This window comes from Porites lutea, chromosome 2 (genome assembly GCF_958299795.1).
Source record: "Porites lutea chromosome 2, jaPorLute2.1, whole genome shotgun sequence".
Taxonomy (NCBI): domain Eukaryota; kingdom Metazoa; phylum Cnidaria; class Anthozoa; order Scleractinia; family Poritidae; genus Porites; species Porites lutea.
The window spans coordinates 34,866,524-34,888,546 of NC_133202.1; the positions used below are offsets into that span (position 1 = coordinate 34,866,524).

Sequence of the window (22,023 nt, forward strand, 5' to 3'; positions counted from 1 at the left end):
ACCCACACAATCTGCTTCTTTGTAAATGAGTTTGCTTTGAATTCATATTAGCAATATATCGCCAACTGTGTATTAGATTAATTTTAATTAGTATATACACACTCAGTGATCTTGGTAATTCAAGCAATCTGATTGGTTAGCTATCTCGGACTATGACGTTATATTCACCGCGCTAGGCGGTGAATATAAAGCCGAGCAAAATCGCTGTCGTGAACTGGGTGTTTTGCCAAAGTGTCAAAGTAAAACCTGTTTGAAAATACACGAATATCCAAGTGCTGATGACTTTGAAGGCAAGAAAAGAATTCATGGTGTTTAAACAGCGTGATTTATTGTGAAGTGGTTTACTTTAGCTGACTTTTTGTACGCTCGAAGCTATGTTTACCACTACAGAGGAAAACGAGGTCGCTTTGTCACTGTTTTGTGATTTCGGGATTTTCTCGCAAGACCAATTTTGCCTATAAATAGAGGTTAATTTATGGAGAAGAGAGGAAGGCAAATATTTTCGAAAATTGTACGTGCCAGCAAGTTAACAAGGCAAAGAACTTTGGAGATAAACAGCGCTTACCTTGATCGCAGCCGCTGTTGACAGCATTTGCAAGAAGCGACGAAGAAAACTTTGTCATTCACGGTGAGTTGACAGAAACAAATAAAGCTCTAGATACTTTTCTTCTCAGAATTGGGTAGTAATTTAAATTTTCGGCGTTTTCTTTTAAACCGTTAAGCTTACAAAACTCGATACAAAAGGATTAAAACTATCATTTGCCATGTTTGAAGATACTGTAAAGATCTAACTTTTGCGCATCCACTGTTTACGGCTTCGTGTTCACGCATGAATTTTCACCCGTCAATCAAACTAATGGTTTTTTAATGGTTTCCTTTCTGATTCTGTTGAGATCACTTCGTGTGAATATACTAAAACAATTATTCACCTCAGGCTCAGTTAATATTGTTGAATAATCCCCTCGACTTCGTCTCGGGGATTATTCAACAATATTAACTTCGCCTTCGGCGAATAATTGTTAATTATTATTCATTCAAAATATTTCCCTGATTCTGATTGGCTAAAAGCACACGTTTAATTCACCATAACCAGTTACTGATGACCAAATTTGGAAGAAATTTGACTTTAACGAGGAAATGACGTCAAAAGTGCAGCGTTTTCGCAGGTTAAGGCACCGTTAACCGAGAAGACCTGGGGACGAGGTTGAGTTGTTTTAGTTGTAAACTTGAAAAAATGGCGGACATTTCACTCGATTCAAGAGTAAGAACTAGGCGAAAAAATAGCTAAAAACATGGCAAGAACAGCATGAAGACAACTTAAAGGACGACATCTGCTATTTGGAGAATATTTGCGGAGCTGGACAAACCTAAACGTACACTATCGAAGATGAACAGAACATCGATGGATCGATAGAGGTAAGCATGTTTTAGCTATGTTTTTAAACTAGGAATTATTTTGAATGAATAATAAAACAGTTATTGAATTCGGCTTTCGTATCATATGAAGAATTATGGAGATCTCGGAGGGTGTTATCCGCCTCGGCCTACGGCCTCGACGGATAACACCCTCCTTGATCTCCATAATTCTTCATAAGATACTCCGCCTCATTCATTAACTGTTAAATAAACAGTGTACTACCCTACCTAATGTATAGTGTTGTCTTTTTGCCTCCAAAAAGGTGTTTTCAGCGATTTTGACTGATTTTGAGTTCGCCTGGATGACTGCGTAAAAAGTAAAGAAAAAAGGAGTTACCAAATGAGCCATTTTGCCAAGTCTGTAGTCTGAACTTTAACGGCAAGATCCTGAGTAGTCAGCTCATAAAGTCACTAACAAAAGATCGGGATCGGGGTTGTTACAAATACTTACCGTTTTAAAAAACGTCCGGTTTAGTTGGGTCCGCACTTAACAATTAATGACTGTACTTCTGTTAGATTGTTCGCCTACATGAGTGAAAAAGACAAAAACAATAGTTAAAGCATAACAAAGAACTCTTTAAAGAAGAAGTCGGATACGATTTGTTTGATATAATCTTTATCTGGCAGTCAAAATTTTATCGTAATAGGTTTTTGAAATCAGAGATTACCTAACACAAGCCGTGTTTCCTTAGCTAGTACATAATTCCTAACCCTTTATTGTATTATCTAACTCGAAGAGAGGAAATTTGTTTTTGTCTTACGTGTTGGACTGAGAAAGATATATAGTGGTAAGTTCATGGAAGTAAGTTGTAAGAATTGCAAGGGAAGAGAAAGATGGTGGTAAGCTAAGAGGAGTCGGAGGTATTGTTTACAGCAGGCACTAGCGTTTTCGAATCATTTCGTTTTCGGTCCGCACGTTTTTCCCGTGTAGCCCTAGTATGTAAACCTCCACCGTTGTTTGCATTATTTACTACTTGAAGAAAATCTCTTGGTGGTGGTGGGGGGGGGGGGGGGGGTGCTCCTGGGGATTCTTGGTGGGGGTTCGAGCCGCCCTGTTCTTTAACTCCTGGCCTTATTTCAGACCAAAGAATGACATTTTCCAGGCCTTTTTTAGTCCTGGCCTCTAGGCAGAAATTATGTCAAAGAATTAGCAAATATTTCTTTTTCTTTCTTATTCATTAATTTGGAATTGAAACGACAAATACGTGCTTACACGGCGTTTTTTCCCTCGAAAACCATACCCAATTCCAAACCAAAATGAGCAAAGTGTATACGCGTTTTTAGACCGAAAAAGCGCAAAAACCATATCCTTTGGGGTGGCACATGCCTATGTGGCTTACAGTGTATTTAAGGGAATATTCCCCGTGAGAGAATCCAAATATCTTAAAAATTCTGTCCGCGGACCTGGGTGCCCTCTAAATGCTTCATTTGTCCGAGACATGCACTTTGAAAAGGAAAGAATTGATTGGAAGGGATGATACTGATCCAAACAGTACAAAGGTAAATACAAATTTGGACGACTCTCCAACGAAAACGAAATGATTTTCATTTTAGCAAATGGTTGCAGACTAAGAAGAGAACTTGTTGCAATATAATTTCTACTCTTTATTCTCTAACACCCATGTCCCATTTTGCTCTTATGTGTTTAACTTTCAAAAAAACATTGAAGTAAATATATAGGTAATAACAACTTTATATAAAGCAGTCTATTTGCTCATAGGGATAATGCTAGTAAAACTAATTAATATATTGCCAAATGTAAAATCGCTCAGGAGCAAATATTGTCCGGAGAAAATCAATCATACTTTAACTCGTTACCCGGTCTAACATAACTAAGTTATAGTGACCTCAGGTATCCTACAAAAAACTGACAAGTTTTCTATCACCATATTAAAACCATTTTTTTCCGTCTGTCAGTTTACGATTGTCCTGGTTAAGGTGACTTTTTACTTGGATAGTTACCTCCACAAATCTCTTGCCGTTTTTCTACCATAAGCTGATAACTTTCTTCGTTACGTTCCTCATCACTCAACCATACACTGAATGTTACTTCTCAAAACTGAGGGAAAAGAAAAAGGAAAAACATACAACTGTCGATTAAAATAAAACACTCTGAAAGGTTTCAGTTGAGAAAGACGCGTTCACAGTCTTAATAGTGTGCACTTGGCAGCTCTTTGGCAATTCGTTCAGATAAGAGAAAGGAAAGAGATATAGCAATAGCTGTAGCACTTACACTTTCAAATCAGTTCCATATTGATTTGCGCGGTGAGTTGAATGTCTTCACTGTGTTGTTGGTACAGTTCTAATGTTATACCATGCACCTTGCAATAGAACGAACAGTTTCAGCAGCAATAACTTTCATCAGGTATCGTTAAACACAAGCGACCCATGATCGTTCAGGAGAGACTTGCTCGAAACTACGATGCCGTTAGGAAATTTCAAAAATCATTCTGGGGTTATTTGCGCATGGGTGAATATAGATGACTCATTATTCTATTTTGGTTCTCGTGAAAAAATGATGAGAATCTAATGTATTGAAAACACCTGTGAAGTATAATGATTTACATATTTGTTCCTTTTTTTAGTGTAATGGATTGCGATCAGAACTACATGCAAATGATAAACCTTTAGAAACTTTCCGAGTATTGGCCATTTCAAATCATTCAAAATTTTCGTAATAGTTCCAGGAGTTGTGCTATATTCATTTTTTTATAAACGTGCCGATGGTCTCTGCTCATGATCACTCTCAATGTCCTTTATCTGTTTTTGAATGTGCGGATCCCATGCGCACCAACATCCACGTATTCAAGTTGTGGTCTAACTAAAGTAAGATAGGCTTGCTATTTTCCGTTTTCTGGACACTTACTTAAAGTTTCTTCTTATAACGCCAAGGGATCTGTTGGCCTTTTGCCATAATCTTTGCAATTTAGATCAATGGATAGCTCAACTCCAAGGAATTTGTGGTGATCAACAGCTTCCACGGGTTCTCCGTGGATGGTGCATTGCACAGTATTTCCCATTTTTTTTGGAACAACGATTGTTGATTGATGATGTCCAAAAAGTAGCGACCATTTTGAGGGAGGCGCTTCAACCGCAAGTGGACTTTTTGCACTCTTGAGCGATATTTTTGAACAAATTTTTGGGCAAATCGTCTCTATAAGAGAAAAGACTCTTAGCAACACAAATTTGGAAGCGACAAGGTATGTTAAAAGAGAATAAGTTCACTTCCGGTTGACGTGCTTCGCTCTAAAACGTCGTTGCAGCCCCTTAGCCTGGAGCAAAAAAAGTTGCGATTGTCTGCCTCCCTGATGTTTTACACAACGTCATTACGCCATTATGGGTCCTCATCTTCCATCCTGCCTCAGCCTCATCTCTCATAAGTGGGCTCAACGGACGCCTTTCGCTGTCGAAAACAATTTTGTCGTTAACCTAGTTTCCAGGGTTCTCTGCAATGCTATTTTTAACTTTAACTCTTTCATTTGAGTACAACGACCAGAATTCATTTAGCGTTTGCTATATTTCTTAAAAGATGCAGAGGCAGACGACCAGAAACAATAAAATGCACATTTTAACATTTAAATTCTGAAAGTGGCACTTCTGTCTTGTGCAATGACGGCTACAGTGTTGATAAGGTACTATTCCGGGGGCGGGGACATTCGGAAGAGTCCCCAATTTCCGGGATTTTGCCATCCAAGGAAAAAATGCCATTTAATGCCCGTGTTTTAGCCCGGATTTGGGAGGATGGACGGTGCTGGAACTAACTGACGTATTAGCCCGGGGGGGGGGGGGGGGGTACTTTAGGAATTTCTGGGTGGGGATGTGCCGTTAGGGACCCTGGAACCCTTAACCTATACCAGAGCTAGTTGAGCTTAATTTTGTTACCCTGTACTAGAGTAAACTCCCCAAATCCCCCCTATCCTAGAGTAGTTGTTTTCCAGAAACTGCTGAGGTCACTGGAACAGTAGTCTAGCCAAAACAAAACCCTATACCACAATCCCTAGTCTAGATAAAATCTTCAACCAACTGATCAGTTTCCTGAAAAATGATACCCTATTCTAGACCCTATCCTAGAGTAAACTGTTTGAAAACCATACCCTTCACATCGGCAAATACCTTTATAGCTCATATATGGAAGTACCCCCCCAGGCGTATTAGAAGTAGGAATCAAAGCAAGAACCACACATATACATATTTTAACCATTTTATTTTCTTGCTAGCATAATAGCAATCGAGTTAAAAAAACAACAACAAAACACAAAAAGATCACAGTTTTGCTATTATTGGAAGGGCAATAGTTACTTTTCTCTGATTATATGTCCGAGAGACTGAAGGATATTCTTTGCGCAAGGTTATATATTTATTGATATTTACTCCATTTAATTACACAGATATCAAAAATAATACAGTTAAAATCGAAGAAAACCAAAATGATATATAAAGTGATATCTGCATAATTAGACATTTCTAAGGGTAGCTATACAGTTCCTAGTATTATCTGGATAAATATTGCTGAGGCAATGAACGCTGTCTTCACGTGTTAACCTTCTAAGACAAATATTTTCAAAGAAATGTTTCCTCGCACCCAGCTGTTATTGACTCTCGCCACGAGCCATTTTCGTGACGACATCTGAGTACAACGGCCAGAATTCATTTAGCGTTTGCTATATTTCTTAAAGATGCAAAGGAAGATGACCAGAAACAATAAAATGCACATTGAAATGCTGAAAGTGTCAACACACGAAGAAAAAGTTCATCGTACTGAAGTCGAACCTCTGTAAACAGACACCACCGTTAGCTTCCTGGATTTCCACGAGGGGGCGGGGGGGGGGGGGGGGACCAGAAGGGGATGACAGGAATCTCTCTTTTTGCCCCTACTCAGTTTCCTCAGAGACTAACTAAAACTTCTTAAATAAGATGATTGGAAGCAGCTGGCGATGAGGCAGACACTTACTGGAAGGAGACACTATTCATGGTCCCAGTCACATATAAGCACTGAACTTTATTTAACCCACCACCCCCCGATCTACAAAAGGACACTTTTTTGGTTGCAGAGGTGTCCACTTACAGGATGTTCGACTTAACTTTTCACAACGATCTTAGGTTATACTGATTATACTGATAATATCAATATGAATGAGTGAAAGGCTGCACTCATCATTTGAATTAACAACTCAAAAAATATCTTCTATTTTTCCATTCAATTCACACTGAGATGGACACCTACTTAAGTACGTTTTTATGTTAGTAAAAGTAGAATGTAAACATTTTGTCACAAAAAGGTCAAAGTCTATGGAAATCTCTTTAATTTACAACTTAAATACTAATGTCTCAATTCTACTAATTTTTTAAATAAATCACAATAAATGTTTTAAATATCAGCAACTACACTATCCTTGGTTTGCGACCATGTGACAAGGTTGCCATGTAAATTGACTGAAAAAGTCATTTTTTCAAAGAATTTGCATCAAAAAGAGTGAAAATTCCAGCACAGGAAATGTTTTTTTCTTGACAATGGACATGGCTGCCTTGACATCAGTTACCAACTGGCAATGTCACAACAAAATTTTCTCTGAAACTTTTAAAATTTCATTAATAATGCGTCAAAATCGAAACATGGCAACATTTTAAGCACCGATTTTCACGGAAAGTAATTAAAGCATAGTCCCACCAAGGACAATTCCAAAAATGAAAAGAACTGCATTAGTGGCTCAGAAATCTCTCAAAACACTTGCAGCTCTTCTTTTAAAAAGTTTAGATTGGCCTTGACCATTAAAATTGAACAGAGTTAACATATTATATCCAACATCATTAAATAAGTACAGTAATCTTAGAAGTCACAAAAATTTTTCAGTGACAATAGTATGTTCTTAACAAGCAGTTTTTTTTTTCAACAGGATAGAGTTCCTTGTCAATTAAATATCACACATCTACCTATTGATTGCTTTATTAAAACCAAAGATAAGTATAAAATATTGTGTGGTATTCAAACATTCCTAGCTTTTTTGGCATCTTCTGGAGTTATAATTGGAAGAATCTTCAAAAGTTCCTGAATACCATCTGGAACACTGATCGTGGCTGAATAACCCAAATCTTTTATCTTCCTGTAAGAAACTTGATAATCCCGTTTATCTTTGTCCTCTCCATTGTTTGATTCACTTATCACGCATTCTGGAACTGCTTCTTGTATGAACTTAGCAACATCGGACTTGGAAAAGTTCATTTTTTCATCACCCACATTGAATGCTTGGCCTTCCATCTTTTCAACATTTTCTATAGCAAAGACGAAAGCACGAGCAGCATCTTTCACGTGTAAGAAAGTGCGACGAAATTCCCCTTGGTAAAGATCAAAGTGCTTCACAGTAAGGGCTTTGTACGTTAGGTCATTCACCAGTAGATCAAGCCTCAGACGGGGAGAAACTCCAAAGACAGTGGCTAAACGCAGGGCAACTCCTCCAGCCTCTAAGACTATCTTCTCTCCTTCCGCCTTAGTTCTGCCATACAGTGTCAATGGATTTATTGGTGTTTCTTCATTGCAAAGACCATTCTCAACTGCTCCATAGCATGAGCCAGTGGAAGCATAAATCAGTCGCTGACCAGGCAAGAGATTGTCAACAACATTTTGAGTACCTTGCAAGTTGACCTCCTCAGCTAATTCCTTAAATTTCTCACAGGCGGGGTAACCAACGATAGCAGCAAGATGAATAACAATGTCACAGTCACCCATTTCATTGGCTAGATGCTTCTTGTCCAGGACATCTCCATGCACAATCTTCAGATGTGGATTGCCTGCATAACCCAATAGAGGACTCACTCCCCACAGGAATTTGTCATATACAACGACATCATAACCACGTTGCAACAACAGGGGTACCAGGGTTGAACCAAGGTAGCCTGCACCACCAGTGATCAATACACGCTCTGGGATAGCCTCATGAGGTCCAGTCGAGTACAAACTTGCATCTTTTCCTGCCGTCTGATGGCCATTAGTCATGTGGCAACCATTAGTCTTCATAACTGCTACTCCGTTTTCTGAGTGGTCTGCGGCGTGACCATTAATTCCAAGGCCATTTACATATGCTGTGTTCATTGTCTATTTTACGGGGAAAATGAGGACGAGCAAACATTAGTTACATTACATTAGTTACATTAATTGACCCTAGAAGAAAATTAATAGTACCTATACTAAACTCCCACAATTTCTTTCTATCCTAGAGTTACTGAAACTACTGAGGTTGACACCTTTTTGGAGTAGCAGATAATTGTAAATTTGCTGATTTCACATTTTTGAGTGTTAACTCCCAGTTACCTAAGTCTAGACTAAAATTTTCAACCAATTCATCAGTTTCCTGGAAAATGATACCCTTTTTTAGTCCCGAACTCTTTGATTTTTATACGCTATCCCAGACTAAACTGCTTGAAAACCATACCCTTCACAGCTGCACATACCTATATAGCCCATATAAGGCAGAAAACCCCGCAGGACTTTTAAATGCCTTACAGTGAAACAAGAGCAACAACGAATGCATAGCACAGCCTGTGGGCTAAATCTATAGCCTGAGAAAACAGCTGATATTGGTGACGCTACCACTGGTTTCCCCACCAAATGACGTCTGAGAAACGAGAGCAGAAATTCCATGCTGATGATGCGTCACTACCCAGATCTGGGTAGTGACCCGTCATCAGTATGGAATTTCTGCGCTCGTTTCTCAGACATCATTTGGCGGGGAAACCAGTGGTAAATATCGCCAAATGTCCACTGTTTTCTCAGGCTAGGCTATGTCTAAAATCTGGAAAACCCCTTAAAATGCATGTTGAAACATGAAGACTAATGCCCACATTTTATATTAAAAATATTAACAAAGTTCAAGCTCCTTTACCTGCCCTAAATATGGCTACAAATGCTTAAAATTTGCTAGAAAGAAATGAAAGATGACGAAAGATTTTAAGCTCAGTGAAACAAATGCAAAAATGAAATAATCAGCATGTCACGAGTGTGGGACAGAAAAAATCTGAGTCCCTGACAGGATTCAAACCCATGACCTCCCAAACACTGGCTGGCCGCTCTATCCACTTGAGCTAGGGAGAACTCATGGAGAGCGAGGCCATATACTAGGATTATATTTGACACGCGCCCTGCATACTGCTAGAATCAACAATGTCGATTGTTGCACTGTGTGGTGAAAGAAATGAAAAATAAAAAAATTTTTAAGCCTGGTGAAACAAATGTGAAAATAAAATAATCAGCAGGTCATGAGCGTGGGACAGAAAAAATCTGAGTCCCCAACAGGATTCAAACCTCCTAGAAGTTAGGGGTGTAACGATTCGTATTCCTTACGGTTCGATTCGATTATGTAAATGTTTCTTAATTCTTATAACATAACATGTAATGTAAACAACATGCAACCCTAAACCCTCAATTTGAGATTAGTAGAAGGGACAGGAGGATTCACCGTCGCTTGGGTCGTCGCCATGTTTGAGAACCTGATAAAGAGTGTGTCGCGCATAGTTTGCCTTATTTGGAAATTCTCAAGGGGTGGTTGAAGGACGGCATTTTTACCAGGCAACAGAAAATGGCGCACAAAATGCTATTGTTTTTAAAATTGACATGTGGAAGCAAAGAATCGTGAATCGAACTGAACGGTCATAATCCCGATTAATCGAGAATTCGATTAATCGTTACACCACTACTAGAAGTTACCGAAAATATGTTGAAAATTGCCTTAAACTTAGTTTATGTTTGACTTCAGACTTACTGTCTCTTATTTATATTTTTTTTCCTGAAAACTTATTTATTTCTTCTATTTTTTCTGGGTCACTCATTCGATAAGAGTTTGAGAACAACAACAAAAATGACACATTCTTATGTAACCTACTTTTCTTGATCAAATTATAAGAATATTAAAAAGCCAGACCTAAAAGGGGTAGTTTATTTTTTACCATATAACTCTGCCTGTCCATAAAGATAAAACACAATTTAAATGCACCCAGCCAGCTGAACAAAACTAAAGAATGATGTTGCTTATCTATAGGTACTACAGTAGGTCACATAATTAACCTAGAAAGCCAATAACATGTCAAAGAATGTAAACATTAACATTTTTGACATTGTTAGATAGTTGATCTGGCACTGTAATGATTCATATCGTACAGAAATATGTGTATTGTTGGATGGTAGCTAGGGGCCTAAAGCTCTGAAACTTAAGGAAGTATAAGGTGCCCAGTGTTTCCTTGTCAGGATGATCATGATCAGGGGACACCTGGCTCATGACATCATATCAGGACAGTTGATCTCCTTTATCTTGCAGATACAGAGCGTAAGAGAGCATTATATGATCATACAAGTTTGAATGAATCAATCAATGAAAGAATGGATGGACTATATTTAGGTCTCTGAGTATTTAGCTGTTAAACCAGTTGGGGACATAAATTATGCTCACAAAAAATTTAAAATGCAAATAATATAGTCCTTAGACATACCCCTTAGAGTATTCTTTACACAATCAATAATTAAATAAGGTCTTTTAATTGCTTTAGAGGTTCTTTAGTTATCATAAGCACAAAAATAAAAACCAAAACGTTAATCATTTGCATTTCAATAACTGAATAAATATATAATGCAATAGGGAACTTTATACTATTAAGAATTAGCTGGTGCTAATGGAGAGCATAAACGTTGACAGTGTTGTCTGTAGAGTTGTTACATATGTAACTTATGTTTATCTTTCAAGTGTTGAAATTTCAGCCAATCATGGGTTTTTTGTGTGTTTTTTTTTTAACGTGGCGTTTGTGATCGTTCACCCGTTCAATAGGATGTGGTAGAAAGAAAATTCAAAGAAAAGCAAGACGATTTTCTAAATATTGGTGACTATCAGTATCAAAGAAAAAACAAAAAGCAACAATCATTTTTTTCAAGATGATGAGTTTTGTTGTTTACAAATGTAAAATTTCTAACAAACATATTAATCACAACCCAACCAACTTCTATCAATATTTTATTATAATCAGCTTGGGCGATGCACTCAACGGAATTCATGACTGAAGAGTTTTCAGGAAGCATGACTAAGCTAAAATTGGAAATACAAACGTCTCCTAATTCTTTAGAAGGCGGTCTAACAATATAATTTTCCTCGTTTAAATTTTTTTAGAAAAAGTTTTAGACTTTGGCTACAGTAAGGAGACTTTTAATCAAACTGTTGCTTTGCCTTTGGGTCGAATACCTAAAGTTTGGCCATTGTTTCGATCGTCACTAACTAGTTTAAAAATAAGCTAGAACAGGTGATTAAACAGGAAGAAAACCCAGAAACAATTAGCAGTGTTTGGCATACAAAAAATGTCACCGAAATACTAAAAAAATACACTTACTGGCTTTGGAAAGGAAAAATTCACAGTCTTTGTTCGCGTACATGTAGTACAAAGTTAGAGGAGTTTTAGAAAGGTACAATCGTTACGTAACTGTAGACTACAGAAATATTCACTACTCTCAAAAATACTCATGTTCCAAGGTTTTTTGCGGACTATAGGAAGGTTTCTCTTACACGACAATTCTCCCCGACTCATTTTAAAATTCACAGTCTGATTGTAGGCTAATCGAACACAAACGGTTCAGTTATTGCATGCTAACATGTGTTAAGTTTACTACAGAGAAAATTTGAAAAGCCGGTACGATCGTTACGATTATGTAATAGTGAACAACAACGTTATTCACCACTCTAAAAACTTTCAATGCTCCAGTTTTTTGGATTATAGAAGGGATTCCCTGATAAGTTGATTCTTCCCTCTTCATTTCACCGGCGCGGTAACTGTTCATCGACTACCCAACGTTGAATTTGGTCCCACGTGAGAAACAAAACAGACCCAACAACAATGGTTTTTAACGTAAAATATCAAATTGAAATTTTACAAAAGTTAAATATACTTTTCAACGTACCTTGGAGGATAGAGGACAACTTCCCTAAAAAGGACTCACTTAAGGAAACGGTATTCAGAAACGCTACAGCAGCTACAACCTAAGGATGACACGACAGATCTGGCGCGATCTCGGCAGATTGATCGACTGGATCAGCGGTCGCCCAGCAAGCAATCAATAACAGGTGTCGCGTCACGCAAATTTGTGGGAGGAGCGTTGCGTGACGACACAAAGAAGGGCTGACGACAGCGACCGGGTCCTTTCGGCGAAAAAAGAAAGAAAAGCCTATATCTACAAAAAGAAAAGGAAACGAAATTATATTATTTGTGCCCGATGATATTTCCTACGCGGCAAACCTTTGTCCGACGACTGTTTGTGTTTCAAACCGGAATATCGGTAGCCTGCGAACCGCAGACGTATTTCCGGTCGTCGCCTGGGTCGTCGCTGAAACTATGGACCATACGTCTGCGGTTCGCAGGCTAGAATATGGGTCATTCTCGCTCACTTCAGTAAGAGGTGTTACGGCCTCGGCGGACAACACCCTCCTCGATCTCTATAATTCTTCAGATGATACTCCGATGGTACTCAGTCTCATGCCTCAATAACTAATTTAATAATTAATTTAAGAATTGTTAATTATTAAAGCGTGTGCGTTGGGGGATAAGGGGTATTTTTGATTATGCAATATTTTTAGCCTTAAGGGGGCAGTTTATATTGGAAGGGGGAGGGAGATATAATTTGAAGGGGTGCCGAATTAAAAGAAAGTGTGATTCTCAACCTAGAGCTGGGAAAAGTAGTGAAAAATGGGTATAAAGTCGTGAGATGTCCCAAATTTCCAAGTCGAAGGACTTCCAGCGGGAATGTTACATATCACTTTAAAGCTAGTGGTAGAGCTGTAAACATCACGATCGATTTTATGTTTTTTTTTGGCGGCCATCTTGAAACGTCTGCGCATTTAGTGGCAGCAGCAAGGGGCAGGTGGCGGGAAAATTCCTCCTTAAAAATCAGTTTTAAGAGCCCGCGAGACTGAGCACCCCACCCAAACCCTTGTTTTCAAAGGGCGGGAAGCCGGAGAGAAATTGAAAAAGGCAAGCTTTCGTTATTTGTTACTGCTTATCGTCCAGTCAAAGAAACGAACTCAACAACGTTTCTTGACTTCCTTTTAACGTTCTCCGAGGCTTAAAGCAAAATTTTATATCGAGAAAAGTCAAAAAACGAAAATTCGTACTCGGGATTAAAAAAAAGTATTACTACCGGTAAAATTGGAAACCTTTCCAAGTTGCTTACATCATAGGTCATGAATGAGATGGCATGACACATGTACACGTGTGTCGACTGTGTCAGTGTCTCGTCTGTCTCGCTAAAGGGCGGGAGTCCGGAGACAAAGGGACAAAAAGGTACGGGAGGCGGGAGAACGGGGTACGGGAAGCAGGAGGTTGGGACCACCCTGTACCCCCCGACTGGTTGAGGTCATTCTTATCTAAAGTCGCGGTAGGCTAAAAGAATGTGATCAAACGCGACCGCTAAAGGTTCTTTGGATTGATCTGGCTATCTATCGATCTCTAACTAGGAAACGAACCCTACAGCTCCAACATTTTTTAGGAGTTTGGCTTTACCTCGGAGAAGATCTACAGAGAGTGCAGAATAGATGTCTAAATGTTATTGGTCTCCCTAGGGATACTGTTGAGTCACTTGTAACTAGGCGTCAGAATTTGAAGAGGAAAGAATTTAAATGTATCCTAGAATCTGAAGCACATCCTTGTAAACGTTTTTTAGAAAAGCCAGTGGATCATGGCCATAATCTAAGATCTTGTAAGACTAACCCAGCGCACCTCAGAATACCTGTATCACCCACTGTTAGGCACAAACAATCATTTATTCCTAGAGGTGCTAATCTTAACTTAATTTGATATGTATACATAATATGTAGTGTTTTGAATTTTTATTGTAATATTACCGTAATTCCTATCGCCAAAGGTAATAAATAAAGGTTATTATTAAAAAAAAAAAAGAAAGAGTGAGAAATCAGTTACCAACTCGTGAGAGCGTGAGATACTCATAGGACGTGAAATCGTAAGACTCACAACAAAGTTGTAAGACTTGGCAAGTCTGTGTCTTTCAATCTCGTCCCTGTGGCTTTTTTTAGAAAATGGGGAAAGCCTTAGTGGAATGCAATTACAAAGGTGAAAACTGAAAAATAATAATTCGTTGACAAGCTGTCGATTATTCGAACATGCGTTTTACAGATTATGATCGATTATGTCAACTATCAAAATGACTTTTTTGAGGTAAAGATTTCTGAAAAAGGCATCGTCATGATGAGTGGTATGATATATTTTATCCCAAGTTCACGTGTGAGAATCGTTGTTGCGTAACAGAATATTATAAAGGTTTGTATGGGGATTTTAGCGATCGTTATTTGTACAAAAGCTCAAAAATTCTTACCTTTTCTTCTTTGTTTTTCACGTGTGTTGTTAGCATATTTGGCCGTTTCAGGGCGATTCCAGCCAGTTTTAGTTCTATCGTTGTTCTGTCTACATAAACACACATATGAAGAACAACGCCAGAACTAAAACTCGCTGGAATCGCCCTGAAACGGCCAAATATGCTACGAACACACGTGAACAAACAAGAAGAAAACTTTTGATGTATTTTTATTTTTCTTTTCGAGCCCTGAATGACGATCCTTAAAATCCCCATACAAATCCCGCAAAAACGATTCTCACTCGTGAGCTTGGGGTACCTGTGCTGAATTTCACGGAATCCCTGTATTCACTATTGTACATTGGAGACCTCCTTTGTGCAAGGTCCATGATGACAATTATGTAATTTTTATAACCCTTTTTGGTTGTAGGAATTACAGTAATACTTCTTTTTGTAATTACAGTTTGGTGCAGTGTCTTCTAGCTCTTGTAACGGTGGGCAATCTCGAAGTTAAACTCCTTGGTTAAAATGTTTCGAAAACAATTTACCTGTAACCCACATATCAGATCCTGCTTGGTTTGCTTGGCTGAACAGTTCCTATATTTTTGGCTATTAAAGTGCCAAATTTCTTCCAGCAGGTTCTCGGCTTAAACCGACAGGTTTTTATCAGCGGGTGTTTACTGTATCGCATCAACTAGCTTTATTGGCGAGAAAAATATTTGTTTTTCTCTATGTCAACACAAATTATCATAGATCAATATGAAACGTCAAACTGATCCTTATGGCAAGGCGATGAAGAAGTAAACAAAAGAAGAAAACAGAAAATATATATTTGCAATTTGTCTAAATATATATTTGACTTCTTCATCGCCTCGCCGTAAGGATCAGTTTGCCGTTTAATATTTTTTTCTACAAGTTTAATTGTACTGATCCAGGTCTACAACTGGGAGATCCGGCACCACTCATTGGTTTTTTGCTGTGGACTTGCTGATAGCTTTTATAAATTATCATCTGATTATCATGAGGGGACACAAAGGGCTTGCACTGTAAGTTTCCCGGAGAGCTCCATACAATTCCTTATAATTTTGTTATAAGGAATTGTATGGAGCTTTCGAGGAGACTTTTCTTAATTAGTTTAGGCGCGGCGGATTTCGTCACGTATGATCAGCGCGAGGTGTTTCTCCCGACACCCTTCTGTCAGGAAAATGTCATCATATGAAAGCAAAACAGACACGATCGCGTCGGCGGGCCGAAGCCGGCAAAAACAAAAGGCTTTTCTTCTTCCATTTCAGAGGTCAGTTTTGTTTCGATCTGGTCAAAAATCAGGTTTTTAGGTTGTCGGTAATAAAATATTGTCTTATTCTGTTCTCAAGGACCTTTAGAAAACGAGACAAACGAGATAATTGACTAGAGAAAGAAGCGTGAAAACGCTTTTTTGGAAGAAATTTTTTTTTAATTCCCGCAGCGATTTTGCGAAATCGCGAAGCGCAATATATTCAGTTTCTTCCAAAGCCGTCATGATTAAGCAGTGTAATGCCATCACAACTAAAAATGAATTTAGTTTGTATCGCAAAAGCCGCGAAAATAGAGCTGAAAAAAAAAATTAAAAATTAATAAAATCACCAAGAAACCGTTTCGCGGGAGCTTTGTCAAACAAACCGTTGGTACGGTTTATTTAACCTAACCTGGAAAAGGAGACGTCTGCACGCAGAATGCATTTCATCCTACATGTAGTTGTGATTTCCAGAACGGACCTCGGGAGCCTCATTGCCGTAATATCTTCTACATTACAGAAACCACAGCAGAATCGCCCTGCTCGCGTGCTAACTTTCCGCTCCAATACGTATTATGACTATACAGTACCAGTGAATTGTTTCAAAATTTAAAGCGGCCGAAACTTATTTCCAGCAAAAAAAAAAAGCAATAATAATGCACAGCACTGTAGATAACACGGTTCTAGATTATCTGACGGCTTCGCGTTTTGTTCGTCGCTGCATGCGATTTAATCGCTTATAACCTAACAGAAAATGTAAATGTACGTGACGGAAATACCGTGTATTGCCTTACCTTAACGCTGTAATGTGTGTAAATTTGTCTTTTGCTATGGTTTTAGACAATACGACTTCTCCTGACTATCAATTGTGCGTCAAAACAAGCGCGATAATGAAATAGTCGAAGTGCCATGGTGTAGCACTTTATGACAAAGTTTTAACTGGAAAACTTGTTGCCATCTGATGAACACCTGTATAGTCTATGTTTGTAAGCTCTGCCTAAAGAATCACTGGGTTACACTGCACCCACGGGTGTGCCACCTAAAGTGCAGCCTATGTTTCTTAGCTCTGCCTAAAGAATCACTTGGTTACACTGCACCCATGGGTGTGCCACCTAAAGTGCAGCCTATGTTTGTTAGCTCTACCTAAAGCATCACTGGGTTACACTGCACCCATGGGTGTGCCACCTAAAGTGCAGCCTATGTTTGTTAGCTTTACCTAAAGAATCACTGGGTTACACTGCACCCATGGGTGTGCCACCTAAAGTGCAGCCTATGTTTGTTAGCTCTACCTAAAGAATCACTGGGTTACACTGCACCCACGGGTGTGCCACCTAAAGTGCAGCCTATGTTTGTTAGCTCTACCTAAAGAATCACTGGGTTACACTGCACCCATGGGTGTGCCACCTAAAGTGCAGCCTATGTTTGTTAGCTCTACCTAAAGAATCACTGGGTTACACTACACCCATGGGTGTGCCACCTAAAGTGCAGCCTATGTTTCTTAGCTCTACCTAAAGAATCACTGGGTTACACTGCACCTTTGGGTGTGCCACCTAAAGTGCAGACTATGTTTGCTGGCTCTACCTAAAGAATCACTGGGTTACACTGCACCCATGGGTGCGCCACCTAAAGTGCAGCCTACGTTAACTTTGTTAGCTCTACCTAAAGAATCACTGGCTTACACTGTACTCACGGACGTTTGCCTCGCTCTCTCTTCAAAGACAAAAAAGCTATAGTCTGTTTGGCCAAAAATCAAGCTTTGTTTCCCCTAAAAATTTGACACCATATTAGGGCCCCGAAAGACGTTAAAAGTTCCTCCATAATAGAAGAGTGTTTTGCTAGAGTTTACAAACGTTTGGCTCATGAGTTTCAATATAAAGGTGCAAAAACTTATCAGCATAATTATAGCACACAAACATTGTCATCAAACTCCTGGCATGTAGCCTGAATAAGCCAAGCAAATATGAATAAAGCACATAACAAGAAATATTCGTCAAATGGTCTCGTTAAGTAAATTATACTTCACTTTGCGAAAGAAATTTATCGCTTGTATCCGTGTTACGCATCGAAAAAGCGAGGAGTCATCGCATGACATTAGGTAACAGAGGTAATACTCACGAGTTTCACGAATTCGCATTCCACGATTTTTCGCCGAGTAACAAATTTAAAACTTCAATTCTTACCTTACAGTGGTCGGTTCATTTACCTTACATTTGCCAACACTAATAAACATGAACAAAACGATGAAATCCGCACTCTTCTTTCAGAAGTAGCAAGCCGCATGAAGTAAAATCCACCGATATGCGCTGCATTCTCACTACAAATATAAACATTTGCCGTGAAGAAAATACGACGAAGGGGAAAAAATGCCAGATCTTCGCCTCGGCAATGTATTCCAGCTACCGAGCCGGCGTATCTCCAGAAGGTGGACTCGAGGTGGGACAAACCTTGTGATTTTTTAGGAGCCCTTTGCGCGCAAACTAATTTATTCTGGCGCGAAATGAAGATTAAGAAAATGCATCTGAAATCTAATACACGACAAGAAAATTTTCGCACTTTCGAGGAGCGCGACATATTAAATGGGATTAAGTCGGATTAGCTGCCCGCGGAGAAAACATCACCGCGTGAGATGGTACTTCCAGTAAAAAGCCTCTGTGTCCTCTCATGTTACACGCACAAAACAGGAAAAAAAAAGTTAACTAAACACCAGCCGATTTAATCAAAGGCAAATGCTTGTGTGTGACCGATTTTCCCAAGGAGAATTTGCCTTGGATCATGGGTGCCTTGGGGAAATTTCCATGGAAATGTCAGAAAGAACCAAAAATTCCCCAAGACTGTTCCCGAGGTTCTATGGGTTATGATAACCTAATTAAGTAGCTCAGCCAATCACAAAAAAGTGAAATGTACCAAAATGTTGAAATCACGTGTTGAATTCGTACTGTGTTCATCTTAGCGCCAAATTCTGACAAAACTGGGCTTAAAACTCTACAAAACAACAGTATTTTGAGAGCTGCTTTGAATATTTTTATTTTTAGGTTTAAAAGCAACCTTTGAGACACACAGAAGTTTCTGTATATCACGGTGGTCAGTCAAGAACTCTTTCCTTAAGAGGTTGTCGGCACCAATTTTGTAGACCGGTGCTTTCACTGCGTTTTAAGATCGAGCGAAATTTAGTATCAAAATTAAGGGCTGAATCGCTGTCACTACTGTCTACTGTCCTTGCTTATTTGAAAGAGAGTGTTAACGTGCCATTAAAACTGTTTTTGGCGCGCTTCATTAATCAGTTAATTAGTTTACAGCTCATGTTTGAGAGAGCTTCATATTTCGTTACCGACGTGACTCTTACCTACTCTTGGTTTATTTTTTAAAAAGATTCATTAATATTAAATTAGCCAAACACCCATTATTCTTTGTTGCTAAACAATATTTTGATTATTCCACACGCTACCAGGAGCTTAGGCTCCTGACGCTACCCAAACTCGAAATATGAGCGGCAGTACTCGAGTTACGCAGGTAACAAGGGGCTTCGAAAAATAAGGAATTGTATGGGGAAAAATGATTGTTTCTAAAACCTGAAATTATGAAAAAGATTGAAATTAAAAACCCCCTCGAGCTGATTTACAGATATTTAATGGTGGACTGCCTCGCTGCTCTGTTCTCTCTATCCTGACTAAAACCCGTTAAATGGCTCAGAAACTGTAAAATAAAAAAGAAACAATCTACTGAAGATAGGTTAATTCCTTTTTATTCAAATTTCTTTTATATCTTTTGTTTTTGGAAACAATCGTTTTCTCCATACAAATCCTTGTATTTGGAAGCGGTTATGCAACACCGACCGGCAATATTCATGTTTCGAACCTATGCTAAATTTAAAAATTGTGTATCCAATTGGGCAAAGAACAGCAATGTAAGATTGAAAACATGACTTTAGCAAGAAACGTAATGTGTTACCTTTTTTAGCGTTTCTCAGTGAAATTTAGGCGGCAGTTGGATCAGTCTGCAGAAGTTTGTTATGAACTGACCACGTGCTCTCTGACAAAGCGTGAATCAACTATGAATATATCTTCAGAATTCCAGCTTAAGAATACGAACTTAAATTTAAAAACAAACACTTTGGCAACCGAACAAATGCCACTCAAGGATACGTGTCATTCTAGGATAGGCTTAGTATTGGCGGGTGTCATCATTTAAAACAAATGGCTTACTGTTTAAACTTTGATTGGTAAATCATGGTAAATGTAGGTGGGTACAATTACATAATCACTTCTTGAAGTCAGCAAGATTTAGATTTTGCCCAAAAATAAAAAAAATAATAATATAAAATTAAAATAAAGAAATAACCACGTCGACTTAGGACAAGACCCCCAAGTTGAAAGAGATCGATTTTTGCTGGATGTTAAAAGATGCAAAAAACAGCGTTTCAAATCGTCTGAATTTCAAAATTATCTAGTGGCCTGCCCCCGTAAATTCCTAGTGTGACTCGCTTCTGGTCCGCGGGTACTTTCTTGACCATGATACTCGAATACCCGAACTGTACTTGTCGTCAACTTAAGAAAGTTTCGCTATTCGATCTGAGCGACCTATAGAGATACGGTTTGTACAGTTATCATTAGGGCCATTTATACGAGGAAAAAAAAGACGCGTCTTACATAAGACGTGAACTTTCCCTATAAACAGCACCTTTCGTCTAAAATAAAACTCGACTTAGGTACGACGGGTCTTATTTTAGAACAGCCCTTAACACCTGTTCTTACGTAAGACGCGTCTTAGATGAGACAGGAAAAACTTACATAAGACACGAAGGCATCGCACGCATGCGTTAATTTTAGGCGGGAAAATTTTTGCTTGCCCCGCGGTAGCCTGGGAAAAGATCCGTTTCTCCTCGCTCTTCGCCGCTGGGAACGTTTCGCGCGAAACGTCCCCGGCGGCGAAGAGCGAAGAGAAACGGATCTTTCGCAGACTAGCCCCGCGGCGGGCTGATTGGCTACTGGCAGGAAAAAGTTGTTTACAAATTACAACGCGTTTTCGTTTCATTAGGTTGCCATCTTTGAAGTCACGCTCAAACCCGCCCACTCCGTCGCGAGTCTCCTTCTTCCCATTTTCTAGGGCTCGTTCTGAACTTTTCCAAGAGAGCATTGTTTTTTATAATTCTGCGGCAAAGGAGGGAGAGAAGACTCCCCCATTTTCATTAAAAAGGTCGTCAAAATATCGCCTCTGCGGCAATACTCTGCGGCTCTGAGGCCGTAATTTTGAAACGCGCGCAGTATTGGATTGTTGTTGGTACGGGCAACATTCACATGAAAACAAGTCAAGAACAGAAATAAGACGCGAACCATTTACGAGCTGTTTTCGTCTTAGATAAGATATGCTCGTATAAATGGTACAGTTTGCGTCTCATTTAAGACGCGTCTTATTTTTCCTCATATAAATGGCCCTAATGTGTGACACTAAATCTGCTAGTGTACCAAAATGGGTACCATCACAGGTACCCCAAACTCCGAGTGAGAATCGTAGTTGCACAATATTATAAGGGTTTGTATGGAGATTTCAGCGATCGTTATTTAGCCTGAGTACAGACGTGCCCCCTCCCTCAGAAAAAAATCGGGAGAAGAAACGTCGTCTCTTCTCCCGATTTTTTTCTGCGGGAGGAGGGACGTCTGTACACAGGTTATCGTTATTTATAGGTCAAAAATAGTAATAAAAATTCATCAGAATTGCTTACCTAGTCTCCTTCTCTAAATTTATGGTGTTTTCTTAGCATTTTTGGCCGTTTCATTGGGCGATTTCAATGAGTTTTTATAGTGCTGCCGTTATTCGTTATATATACCACATATATACGTACGACGGCATATGTTCGCTTTATTTAACCATGTTATGAAATCCGTACCGGTGACACAAACTGTGAACTTGGGTTACCTGTGATTTGAAAGAGCAAAATGGATCTCTAGACGACGGCCTAGAAGTATCAATTGATGGAGCGGATATTCCGCTATTTTAAAACTCTCTT

General features: G+C 39.0%; 1 protein-coding gene across 2 annotated transcripts; it reads right to left on the reverse strand.

Moving 5' to 3' along the window:
- Positions 1 to 6,395: 6,395 nt before the first annotated feature.
- On the reverse strand, positions 6,396 to 20,088 carry LOC140928456 (GDP-D-glycero-alpha-D-manno-heptose dehydrogenase-like). Of its 2 annotated transcripts, none has more exons than XM_073378210.1 (2): positions 19,968 to 20,088; positions 6,396 to 8,506 (listed from the first exon to the last, which is right to left on the reverse strand). In XM_073378210.1, exon 2 carries the CDS (start codon positions 8,501 to 8,503, stop codon positions 7,400 to 7,402), a length of 1,104 nt encoding a protein of 367 aa, XP_073234311.1. In that variant the 5' UTR covers positions 8,504 to 8,506; positions 19,968 to 20,088; the 3' UTR covers positions 6,396 to 7,399. The 2 variants fall into 2 exon arrangements, with proteins under 2 accessions (XP_073234311.1, XP_073234310.1); XM_073378209.1 differs by lacking the exon at positions 19,968 to 20,088 and adding an exon at positions 12,344 to 12,499.
- Between the last annotated feature and the right edge of the window lie 1,935 nt (positions 20,089 to 22,023).

Bases quoted from the DNA above. Each gene is read 5' to 3' on its own strand.
- LOC140928456 (XM_073378210.1), bottom strand. From the start codon at position 8,503: ATGAACACAGCATATGTAAATGGCCTTGGAATTAATGGTCACGCCGCA.